The 12,412-nt window shown below is 37.2% G+C and overlaps 2 protein-coding genes across 2 annotated transcripts in view; both read left to right on the forward strand.

Moving 5' to 3' along the window:
* Window positions 1–282: 282 nt before the first annotated feature.
* On the forward strand, window positions 283–519 carry LOC308642595 (signal transducer CD24-like; the record flags this gene model as incomplete). Its single annotated transcript, XM_081281717.1, has 1 exon — window positions 283–519. One exon carries the CDS (start codon window positions 283–285, stop codon window positions 517–519), a length of 237 nt encoding a protein of 78 aa, XP_081137843.1.
* An 11,542-nt stretch (window positions 520–12,061) lies between these two features.
* Window positions 12,062–12,412, forward strand: part of CFAP95 (cilia and flagella associated protein 95) — a gene marked incomplete at both ends in the record, with an annotated part of 63,672 nt that continues 63,321 nt past the window's right edge. The window contains one exon of the mRNA XM_081282248.1: window positions 12,062–12,213. Coding sequence (XP_081138374.1) covers window positions 12,062–12,213 — 152 coding nt within the window. The remainder of the gene's footprint in view (window positions 12,214–12,412) is intronic.

A 12,412-nucleotide genomic window follows, 5' to 3' on the forward strand; every position in this document is an offset into this window, starting at 1 on the left:
CCATCTCTCAAATAATTTAACTAGAGATTGAGGAACAAATGAATTCCAACTCAATCTAATCAGATAAGCATTTGTTGATGTCATACCTTGTCCTCAGCACCTTCATCTTGAATAATATCAAAGGTAACATTTCATTCCTGATCTTGATACATAGGGAAGTACAGTTTAAAGAAAATGTCGTAAAACTTCATAGGAGTCCACTTTGCCTGCGTCCTCATAGAGCCGTCCTATCTCCTCGCACATAGCATCCAGGGAAACGCACCGCGCACCGACGGAGCGGACATGGGCAGAGCCATGGTGGCCAGGCTGGGGCTGGGGCTGCTGCTTCTGGCACTGCTTCTACCCACGCAGATTTATTCAAATCAAACAGCTGTTGTGACACTTTCAAGTAACTCCTCACAGAGAACCTCTGCTGCTCCCAATTCAACTAATGCTACACCCAGCACAGGTTGCAGTGCCCTGCAGTCAATAGCCAGTATCCTTGTGATCTCGCTCTCTCTTCTACATCTCTACTGTTAGAGACTCAGGCCAAGAAAGGTTTCTATTTCCCCATCTTCTAAACCCAATCGGAATGGCGACTAGAAGTCCAGTGTGTCAAGGAAGAAGCTGGTCTGCATCAAATCTACCAATTCCACACCTGATTTTATTGGCACAGAAAACGTTGAGAATTCCAAATTGATTGGTTTGAAGGACATGTGAAGGGTTTCACAAGTGATGAATGCCAATATTAAATCTGCTGGAGTTTCATGTGCAAGATAAAAAGAGATAACATCCAAAATTGAGACATGATTTCCTTGAATGAGGCAAAAGAAATATGGACATTTAAAACTCTATCTTGAAAACAAGAATAGATTTTGTCTAGAGATAAAGGATGGAATGTGGAATGGAGATTTCAGTGTTTATTTGGTTCATGAAATCTATAAGGCTATAAAACGGTTAGGTAATATAAAAAGCTTCCATGATTCTATTTATACATACACTAGAGGGAACTTCCAGGTGTTTCTGTAAATCCTCAATGTATTGTTTCAGCAGTACTAATTTAATGCTGATATATTCTAGAAAAAGTTTTACATTGTTAAGCTATTTCTGTTCCTTTGGGAACTGAACTCTTTCCTCTGTGGTTTTTGGATTTGACATTATATTTGAAATTTTATGTAGTAATTGACATGTGCCAGGGCAATGATAGATTGGAATTCACCCCAAATCCAGGCATCATGAGTAAATCTTGCTTATCCTCTCAAAGTCAAATGGTAGGCATCTCCCATCTCCTGTTTTCATTCAACAAGAGTGCCAGATTCCTTTAGCTAAACTGATTCCAAAGAGTAGAATTTCATTGACCTCAACTAATTTCAAAATGCTGCTTTTTATTTCTACATCTGTTGAATACTTTTCATAATTGAAAATGGTCCGCTTTGAAGGTAAAATGGCAAATCTTGAAATTAGAAAGGCAACTATGTGAAGAAGCCAAATTTATAAATCAGCATTTGGGAAGTGAAGACTGTGGAAGCTAGCTTGCATATTAAATTCACAAAAACTTTTATACTTTTTCTGTAAATACTTTTTTTTTAAACTATGGATCAGAATAGCCACATTTTGGAACACTTTCTGTTATCAGTCAATATTTTTAGGTAGTTAGAACCTGATCCTAAGCTTAAAAGCTTGATCCTTTAAATCTTTTACAACTGCCTTGAAACACAGAAACCTTTTGAAAAATACACACTCCCTAAAATCTTTTGTTCACATGGTCACACACTGATGCTTACATATTCCAGTATCTAATATGGCCACCATAGTCTTGATAACCCAAATCATTTTTTTCTCATCTTTAGAAACCTACACAGAACAACCAGATCAAACAGATCTAAAGCTACTGTGTGTGTGAATGAACACGCCCCTTTGCTTCATACCTGAATGCTGTACATCTATTTGGATTATATATTGTGTTTGTGTATTTATGTTTTGATTCATAGTTACTTCTCATGTTATGGAATTGATTTGCATTGAACACAAACTGTAAATAAAAATAAATAAATGGCTGAAAGAGCAAAAAAAAACTTCATAGGAACTACTAAGAAAAATAAAAATGTAATATAATTTTTTATTAATGAAAAATATGCTAGCAAATATTGCAGTCTATGAGACAAAAATAAAAAAGAAAGCAAAAAATATAAGAAAGAAGACAATGTCATTATTGAATTGATTTTTATCCATATATTTATTTATTTATTTTTTTAAAGAATTTTTAATATTTATTTTTTAGTTCTCGGCGGACACAACATCTTTGTTGGTATGTGGTGCTGAGGATCGAACCCAGGCCGCACGCATGCCAGGCGAGCGCGCTACGGCTTGAGCCACATCCCCAGCCCCTTTATCCATATATTTAAAAAGGTAGCATTTGATGGCTCTCAGCCTCCCTCTCCCACGCCTCTTGTACAATAATGAAACTTTGGAAATGTTTTCTTACCATTGATTTAGAAACATTTCTGCTTTCATTACCTGAGGCCATAATTTTTTTCTCTCTAAGTTATCAGAGATGTATGAATATATAATATATAATTAGATATAATAACCAAGAGAAATGGTTTAACCTCACCTGTGAAAACAAGGTTAACTAAATTCTATCTATAAATGAACTCCATCCTAAGTAACTCTTGAAGGCAGAGTACAAAAAGATACACCAGGAAAACACAAATAATCAGATTATATATTGCAATAGTAATATCAAATAAGTATAATTTAGGTTCAGAAAAATTAAAATGAAACAAAGGATATAATTTTATGTTCATGGAAACAATTAAAATGTTGGCAAAGATAGTGAGAGGTAGACTCATTTACTCTGCTGGGAGTATAATCTAGTAAGTTCTTTTCAGCCCTTTTCCTACTATTGTCAGTCATAAGGGGGGTCTCTTCTCAATGCATTTTCTTCTCATTGGGCGTAGTTTCTTCACCTCAGGATTTTTTTTTAAAGTATCTTCTTAAATATGTATTTTAGTCTCTTACTGCTGCATAACAAATTATCACAGATGTAATGGCTTAAAGCAATCTCCATGTATTAGTTTACAGTTCTACAGGACAAAAGCCTGAGCAGGCTTTCCCTGGTTAGGGCCTCAACAGGTCAAAATCAAGATGTAAAATCAACTGGGCTCTTATCTGGAAGTTTCAGATCTGACTTTCCCTGTACCACCAGCCAGAGGAAACTCAACTCTCAAAGAGCTCACATGATTGATTAAAACCGCTTGGGGTGATCTGTCTATTGATTAACTCAAAGTCAACTGGTTAGTACTCTTAAATTACATCAGCAAAATTTCCTTTGTTGTGCAATGTGACATAATCACAGGGTGATATTACATATATCTTATTCATATTCCCTCAGATTAGGGCAGATTAGGGTGGAGGTATGCATTTCAGGATCCTGCCTACTACATTACTAAGGCTTCTTTCCGTTTACTATCACATGAGTCTCTCTCTCTCTTCTTTTAATATTTATTTTTTTTAGTTGTAGATGGACACAATATCTTTATTTTATTTTATATGGTTCTGAGGATCAAACCCAGGGCCTTGCACATGCTAGGCGAGCGCTCTATTGCTGAGCTACAACCCCAGCCCACATGAGTCTCTTTAAAAAATATTTTTCATTGTAGATGGACACGATACCTTTATTTTATTTATTTATTTTTAGGTAGTGCTGAGGATTGAACCCAGTGCCTCATACATTCTCAATAAGTGCCACAACTGAGCCACAACTCCAGCCCCACATGACTCTTAAAGGAATACAGTTTCTCAGCATCCTTTACAAATATCTTGGTTTCTCACTTAATTTTACCATATTAGAATTTTGTTTTCCACATGCCTTTTGGATTTCCAAAATTTTTCTTGATGAAAAGAGCAAACTGCAGGTTAGTGTAGCCATGTTCACACTGAAAGTTTCTCTGATCATTTTTTTGGGGGGAGGGTATGTGTGTGTGTGTGTGTGGTGCTAGGGACTGAACCCAGGTCCTTGTGTATGCAAAGCAAGTACTCTACCAACTGAGCTATATCCCCAGCCCTTCTTTGACAATTTTTGATGGTGTTTCATTCCTTTACTGGACTGTTTTATTATTCCAATCTTTGTTTCTTTTGAACCCCCTTTCAAAGTTATTTTACATTCCTGTGCCTAATAATTGATATTTCAGAGTTAGGAAAAGAGGGATCAAAATCCATTTCTGTGGTTTGCTCACCCCAGCCTTTCTCTCTACATTGGGTAATATTGTCTGGCGAGGTATCATTTGTTAAAATTTAATTGGGGGGAATCCTAAGAGCCTAACTTGGGGATATTTTGCTTTAGAAAAGATTTGTATTTTCAAAGCTCCTTCAGACATCCCTGGCTCAATGGTATAAATCCTTATATCTTGCTAGAGGTTTAGAGCTTAATCTTCTGGTTGCTCTGATCCTAACATTAGCCTTCATCTGTCTTCTCCTTCTCCCTTCTTCCTTTCTTTCTCTTGCTTCCATTCTTTCCTTCTTCCTTCCTCCCTGCTTAGTTCATGTTTATAAAAGTACAGAATCAGGAGTATGGGAGACAATGTCTCCACTGTTCTCAATGTCATCAGTGTAAAATCAGTGCCCTTTTTTTGAGAGATATTTTTAAGGAGGTCATGACCAAAGTGATACTGCACAGCCTGGAGCATCAAACCATAGCAAAAATGAAGAGCAGCCAGATTTGCTTACTTTATGTGAAAAAAAGAGAGGAGGTTTGTGATTTCTCTTCAAATATGTGGAAGGATCATGAGAAAGCGAAATAAGACTTATCTTTTGTCTTGCAGAAGCTGAACCAACAAGTGGATCTATCAGGAGGGTTCACTCAGCTCAACAGAATATAGAACTTGTACAAATGGGAATTGTCTGCCTTGGAAATAAAATATCCCTCCTGTGATCATGTAGATACAGAATAAATATCCCCTGCATTTCAACTTTGGCTAAGATGCCATAGAAGTGCATAGATTCAAGACCGGCTAGTTTCATGACTCATATTTATTCATATCTCTCTCTCTCTCTCTCTCTCTCTCCCTCCCCCCTTCCTCCCTCCCTCCCTTTAAATAAGAAATTGTAGCCACCTGGAACAGCTATTTATCCAGCATTCTGACTATGTGAAAGGAAACTTTGTGTTATAGTATTGAAGAAACATTTCATACCAGTGAATCAAAGTAATCATTAGCTTATTTTACTTAAACTAAACCAAGAAAAATAAGCAATTAATTTTTATGCAAAGTATTACTCTCATGCATATATACATTGGGATAAAACAAGATGCATATTTCTATAATAATTAGTAAGGTTCAGTCAGAAATAGGGATTTGGTTTCTCTTAAAGTAGAACAGACAGTGATAAATGAGAAGAGATAACATACCATAAGCCATATAATGAAATGTAAAATGTGTTTCAGGGTTCAGGGTATTTAAAAGAAAAAAAATATATATATATTCTTGATAGAACTGGATACATGCTTTAGAATATTTTTGTATAAGACATTCAAATATTGTTAATTTTTTTCTTAAAATTTTATTTGAAAGTAAAATACAGTTGTTCTGAAATCATAGCATGTGGGGAAACAAAGTATTTTTCACTGTGGAATGTAAGTTTATGTTGAGGTTTGGGGTTGTAGCTCAATGATAGAGTACTTGCTTAGTATGTGTGAGGCACAGGGTTTGACCCTCAGCATCACTTAAATATAAATAAATAAAATAAAGGCATTGTGCCATCTGTAACTAAAAATATTTTTTTAAAAGTTTATGTTGAAGCAACTAAGAACAGAACAGGGAGGAAGAGCATGAGGAAAAGATTAACATTAAACAGAAACAAGTGGGGGGAGGGAAAGGGAGAGAGAAGGGAAATCGTATGGAAATGGAAGGAGACCCTCAATGTTACACAAAATTACATATAAGAGGTTGTGAGGGGAAGGGGGGGAAACAAGGGAGAGAATTGAACAACAGCAGATGAGGTAGAGAGGGAAGATGGGAGGGGAGGGGAGGGGGGATAGTAGGGGATAGGAAAGGTAGCAGAATACAACAGTCACTAATATGGCGTTATGTAAAAAATGTGAATGTGTAACCGATGTGATTCTGCAATTTGTATTTGGGGTAAAAATGGGAGTTCATAACCCACTTCAATCTAATGTATGAAATATGATATGTCATGAGCTTTGTAATGTTTTGAACAACCAATAAAAAAATATCTTAAAAAAATGTTTATGTTGAAATGTTTTAGGAAACTAGATACTCCTTTTCATCTCTGGATTCTACAGTGACAATAGAACTCTGAGGAAGAAAGACTTGATTTCTCTAGTCCTTTCAGGGACAGTAGACACATTACAGGAGATAGGGCTACCCAGAGAAGGACAATAAGCCAGACAGAGAGGATGGGAGCAAAGAAAGGCACATTGTAGGACAGATGTTCTTTAAGACAGAAGGAAAATTTGATATTATGTGCTAAAGCAAAGGAACAAGAGACCTAAGCTTTCCTTCCTTCCTTCCTTCCTTCCTTCCTTCCTTCCTTCCTTCCTTCCTTCCTTCCTCTCTTTCTTTCCTTTTTAATGCAAGCCTTGGAAAATTAAATTGCATCATTTCAAAGGAAGTTAACAAGGGAGAAACTTTGGAAACAGTGCTAGTTGGCCAACTTCCTCACACCTTAGGTGGAAAGTCATAACACACCCAAAGGATAGAAAAGTTACAGGAGCAATGGTTAAGCTGAGGAAATAAACCTATAGTTCTAGAGGCCAGATTCCTGCAAACCAAAGATTATATATACCTACCTACATACACACACACACACACACACACACACACACACACATATACACATATAGATTTAGCTATACATATGTACATTCATATTTGTATATAGTGTCTGTAATAGAAGGAGAACATTGCTTGCAATCAGAAAATATGAATGTATATAATATTAGCTTTGCCTCTTAACTAGGTATGATTCAGTTTACTTAGAAATGGAAATGACAATATGGTTAATTTTATGTGTCAGCTTGACTGAGCTAAGGGATCCCTTATTTCTGAGTACGTCTGTGAGGGTGTTTCTAGGAGAAAGTAGCATTTGAGTCAATGGCCTAAGGAAAGAAGAATCACCCTCATCAATGTGGGCTAGCATCCTCCAGTTCATTGACAGCTCAATTAGAACAAAAAGGTGGAGGAAAGGCAAAAATCTCTCTTTCTGAGCTGAGACATATATCTTCTGCCCTCAGACATCACAGCTCCTGAAAGTTCTTCAGCTTTCAGATTCTGAGACATACACCAGAGGCCATCCCTGGTTCTCAGGCCTTTCATCTAAAACTGAATTACTGGGTTAGCTTTCCTGGTTCTCCAGCTTCTGATTGTAGGTAGTAAGACTTCTTGGCTTTCATAGTTGCATAAGCCAATTCCCACAACAAATCTCCTTTTATACATTTATATGATTATGGAGAACCCTAATGACTATGATAACCCCACGTATATTTTGTGAGGGCCAAGGAAGAGTAAAATACAGTGATGGATGAAATGTCTTATTGTTATTGACAGGGGGAATCTGTTGTTTGCTTTCCCCTTATTCTGGAATAGCATCCTGTCTTTCCCTTTAGTCCAACCTCATGCTTTTGGTTTATATTGTCATCCCTAGAAGGGAGCCTATGACCCAGACCTAGCTAGAAGTACTGCACCACTCCTGGATCTAGTGATTTTTTTTTCAGAATAGATCATAAGAGTCAATTCCTGAATTAAATTTACATTAAGGCTATTAGGTGACTACATGAAATTCCACCATGAAAAGCAGGGAAACTTTCAGTTCCTTCCATAGGTTTTTCCTTCTCAGATAAAGTCAGAAGGTTTTCTAGCTTATTCCCCAAGCAATTCCCCCATTGAACTCTTTTCATGAGAACTGCCAATGGGTAGCTAAATCATCTCATTCTTGCTGCTAATAAACAAGGAAGGTGACAAAAAACAAAGTAGTACTAGGGAGAAGAGGAAAAAACCAAGGGCTCAAATCATTTCTGAAAAATGGATATTTACTTCTTTGAAAAGCTAAGGATATCCAATTTGTAGAATATTAAAGTAGTCCCTAATCTATTTATGTTAGAGCATGTCATTAATAATCTAGGACATTGAAATTTTATCATAATAGTTATGGACCGTTCTGCCAAAGAGTTTCACTTATTGTCTGGATTAGATATTGAAATAAGGAAAATGTTGAATTATGGAATACTGTATATTTAATAAGTTTATCTCCCTCATGAGTTCCAGAAAGAATGCCTGTTACATGTTGACACTTAATCAATACTAGTTAATGATAATGGTTTGAGACCAAGTGGATGTTTGGTTCACAGTCCAAATTAAAAGCACAGAGGAATTGCATCAAGGTTTTAGAAAAGGCTGTCAGTAGTTATGGATAGTTAAAGGAAAGAAGATTAAAGCTCTTGCTGGAGTTGAATTTGTAAGCCTGAACTTACTCATATAAATTTTGGCCCTTGGCTTCTAGGTCATTATTTTTCTTTTATGTTTTTTTCATGCAACTTTGAATTGTATCATATTTCATTGGGTGTCCAGCACAAGATTCTGCCTCCAAATCCATATTCCTTCTCAAAGCAGTGGGGAAGAAAACAGGGAGAGACCAAAGGAGGAGAGAGAATAAAGGGAAAGGTGAAGAAAAGAGGTCATGGGAGAGACAGGAAGAGTGGGGAAAGGGAAAGAAGAAGGAGGAGGAGAGAAAAAAATAGAAGTCTGGTGACATAGTGAAGGATCCGAATGAATAGTAACTTCTTATTTTGATATAACAGGTGGACTCCAATTTTTTTAATATAACATTCAAAAGGGTACCCATGGATGAGTATATGGTTGGTGACAGGAGGTCCTTATTCCTAGAGAACCAAAAGTAATCCTTGATTATGATATAAATGCTTGGTTTTTAGCTTTTGAGTGTTATACAATATAAATACAAAATTTTAATGTATTTAAACAAGATTTGACATAGAGATGATAGAAATTAATTTTAAGTCACTTAAAAATTTTGTGTCTTAGCTTAATTGAAAGACATCTGGCAGAGAGAAATAATTTTTAAAACGGGGTTTTGGGGGAGAACATCTGCTGGTGACTTCGGAAGGTCCTCAGCAGAGTTTTTCTGGGTTTTGGGCATATGGTCCTTAGGACAATAATGGAAAGAAAGTAGTGAAGAGGTTTTCCCCTGGGGCCTTTTATGTCAATTTTTTTTCCTTTTTAAGTTTGCTGTCCTGCCCAGTTCTTGGCAGGCTTTTCAGGGATCTGATAAAGCTAACAAGGAAATTTAGTGTTGAGAACATAGCTCCATGGTAGAGTGTTTGCCTTGCATGCACAAGGCCCTGGGTTTAATTCCCAGCACCACATACACACTCCATGCCAAAAATTAGAATAGGCTCACATGACATATTCCCATTTATCCTACAGAAAAATCCTTTTGTCCACCTGAGCTCTATTACACTGAAAAGGGTTAGTAAATGGAAGGTATTGCTTAACCCTACACCTCAATGGTTTGATAAAGTTTGAGGAAAACAAGAATAACTCGTGTTGAGGACCAATGGTTTCATATTCATAAAGCACAAAGCTTAGCTATAGTTTTGAAAAGAGTCTATTGAATACAAAACCACTTAATTAACACTAGTAACATATCCAAATATCTTGCCAACATTTTTCTGATTCAGACTTACATTTCATATTAAAATATGTTAAAAATCTTTCCTTTGATCTGCTTTGGTCAATTGTGGCAGCACAGAACTAGCATTAATTTACTTTCCATTTTCTGGTTGTTTTGTGAGACATTCTGGGGAAAAAAGGGAAAAGAAAGAAAAAATGATAAAAGTTATATTTATTTAAATAAATCTTATAAACAGATACAACTTGAAAAGCAGTATAGAGAACTGTATATAATTACAACCACATTGTGGGGTCGTTATCCAAATAATAAAGGGAAATTCATGATATATTAATAATAGCAGCAGGAGATGACATTCAATCGAGGGCTGAGCATTTATTACGTATTATTCTACCTGCTTTTGGTGTATTTATTATCTTATGGAATTCTCACAAAGACCCTTTGTAATAACTGCTGTTCCATTCCTATTTTATTGATAAGGAATCAAGAAACCAAAGAGTCTACAGAATGTATTGAGGTATACACAAAGAATGGAATGCATCTGAATTTGAGGATATCAGAATTAATCTCCTACATTCTAGCATAAGGATGTTGAAAAGTATTTGGTGGACACAAAAGGCAATAAAGCTTAAAAAGTTGATATAGAAAAGAAAGAAAATAATAGAGAGACAGACTCAAATGGCTGTCGGCTTGGTTTAAGGAACTCTAAATAAGTGCTATGTCTGTTTGCTTGTTTTCTTAATTTACTGCTCCTTGATGTGCTGAAAACTTTCTAATCTCTGTAGTACTCCCCTCTCCCCCACATCAGAAAGAGTTTGGCACTGGGCAGCTTCCAGCTTTCAGTCAAATCATCTGCAAAGACCTATCTAACCTTATTTGTGCCTATATTATTACCACTTTAAACATAAGTAAAATAAATACACAAAAATACTAATAATGGTGGTAATAGTTTTGGAACAACAGCAATATGCTCTGCTTTGAACAGAATTGAACTTGATGTGGATCTTATTGACTTTTAAAATTAACTCTATTTTTCTTTTTCATTCCTTCAAAAAGAACAGGGCTAAAATAGCAGTCAGCACTCTGCAAGCACTTAGCTTGTGTCAGTGAACTATTTATTTGGTTTTAAATAATGTGGTTCAACTGTAGCTGTTAGTTAAGGACGGACTTTATACCACAGGCGCCCACACTCTGCACCACAGGCCACAGAAAATCACTTAGTAGTTGTGTGTAATCAAATTTGTGAAGTCTGATCCAGAAGGGTGCATGAGTATTTATAGGAACATTGTAATAAATCTTCTGTAAATGAGAAAATCTATTATAATATCAATTATCTCTTAGTTCTTAAATTTGTGCGTTTGTGATCTTAAGGTCAAACACTTCTGGAATCTGTGGAAGCCGAGGTAAATCTAAGGTGGTAAAAATTAATATTTGTTCATTCGCTGAATGCTCTGAAAAAAAAAAAAAACAACTATGTTCTAAGTACTTTGCTGGTTAGGAATAAATAAGTTTGATGATGCCCTTAAAGTGCTCAGTTAAGTTTGGGGAGGAGAATTTGAATGTGTCAAATATTAGTTTCTTGGGAAGTAGAAAATGAAATAAGCACCTTTCTATAACACAGCTATCCAATAACTTCTTGAAGAACATCATCTTTTCTGGATTCTCCTTCCCACATATGGCACATAATACAATAACGTGATGAATTTGTGCTCTCACAAAAAGTCAAAAGTTCCAAGGAGGAGAACTTGGCAAGTCTTGGGGAGCTGAATGCCAAGTCCTAAGTTGTGCCCAGAGGTGGATCTTCCCTCCTCTCCTGAAGGGACCTCAGATTTTTGTGTCCACCCTACTCCACGGTTATATTCTCTCCTCTATTTTTTTTTCAGAGGACCATACTAGTGCTCAGAAAAGTTTAGAAAGGCTGAAACTGGAACCAAGCTTATTGATGCTCAACATATTCAGCTGATTTGCATGATTCTGTGCCTCTTTCACAGGTTGGCAAGCTGTGTAGACACAATTTAGGATCGGAGAAGGTGTTCTCTTGCTGCCTTTGGTCAAACTTTGTAAGCAGGGTGGTGGCTACAGTTAATCGAAGCTAAAAAGAACTCCGCAAGGATAGTGGATAACAGACCCACTCAGGGCTCAGGGACTTTGCAAATCGCGCCCCTTACCTCCTCCTACCACTCTTAGGATTAGACAGATCAGTGACACTGCAGATTGGCAAGCAGTCCGCCTCCCATCCCTAACGACACTGTCTGGGAAACCAGAGCTTTTAGGTGGGAGGGATCCGCCCCCCCCATTGACTCCGCCCTTCCATTGACCCCGCCCCAGGTTGCCTAGGAGATGAGAGACGCCGAATCTTGGTTCTTGTAGCACCAGGCAGGACCAGTGCAGAGGGAAATCCTCTGTACTCACAGCGGCCATGCGGCTCGGTGATAGCCCCTGCCTGGAGTGGTACAACGGAAATCAATACTGGTTTGAGGTCGGACCCACCGACTTGTTCGAACGCAAGGGCTCCCTGACCCTCCGGTCCTATCACAAGAAATATTCGAAGCCTGTGTTGGTGCATTCCTGGTGAGCAAGCTAGCAGCAGTTTTCGGGTGCTGGGGAAAGGGAGAAGTGGAGTAGGGATGGAACGGGAGAGGAACAGAGAGGGAACAGTCGAGGAAAGGAGAGTGAGAACAGAAGAGAGTAACAAAAGAAGGGGAGAAGAGAAGAGGAAGAAGGAAAAAGAGAATAAAGTGAGGAATTAAAAAGTGAGGCAAAAGAAAGA

The sequence above is a fragment of the Spermophilus citellus genome, assembly GCF_964194105.1.
Source record: "Spermophilus citellus genome assembly, chromosome: 2".
In the NCBI taxonomy this organism is placed as follows: Eukaryota; Metazoa; Chordata; class Mammalia; order Rodentia; family Sciuridae; genus Spermophilus; species Spermophilus citellus.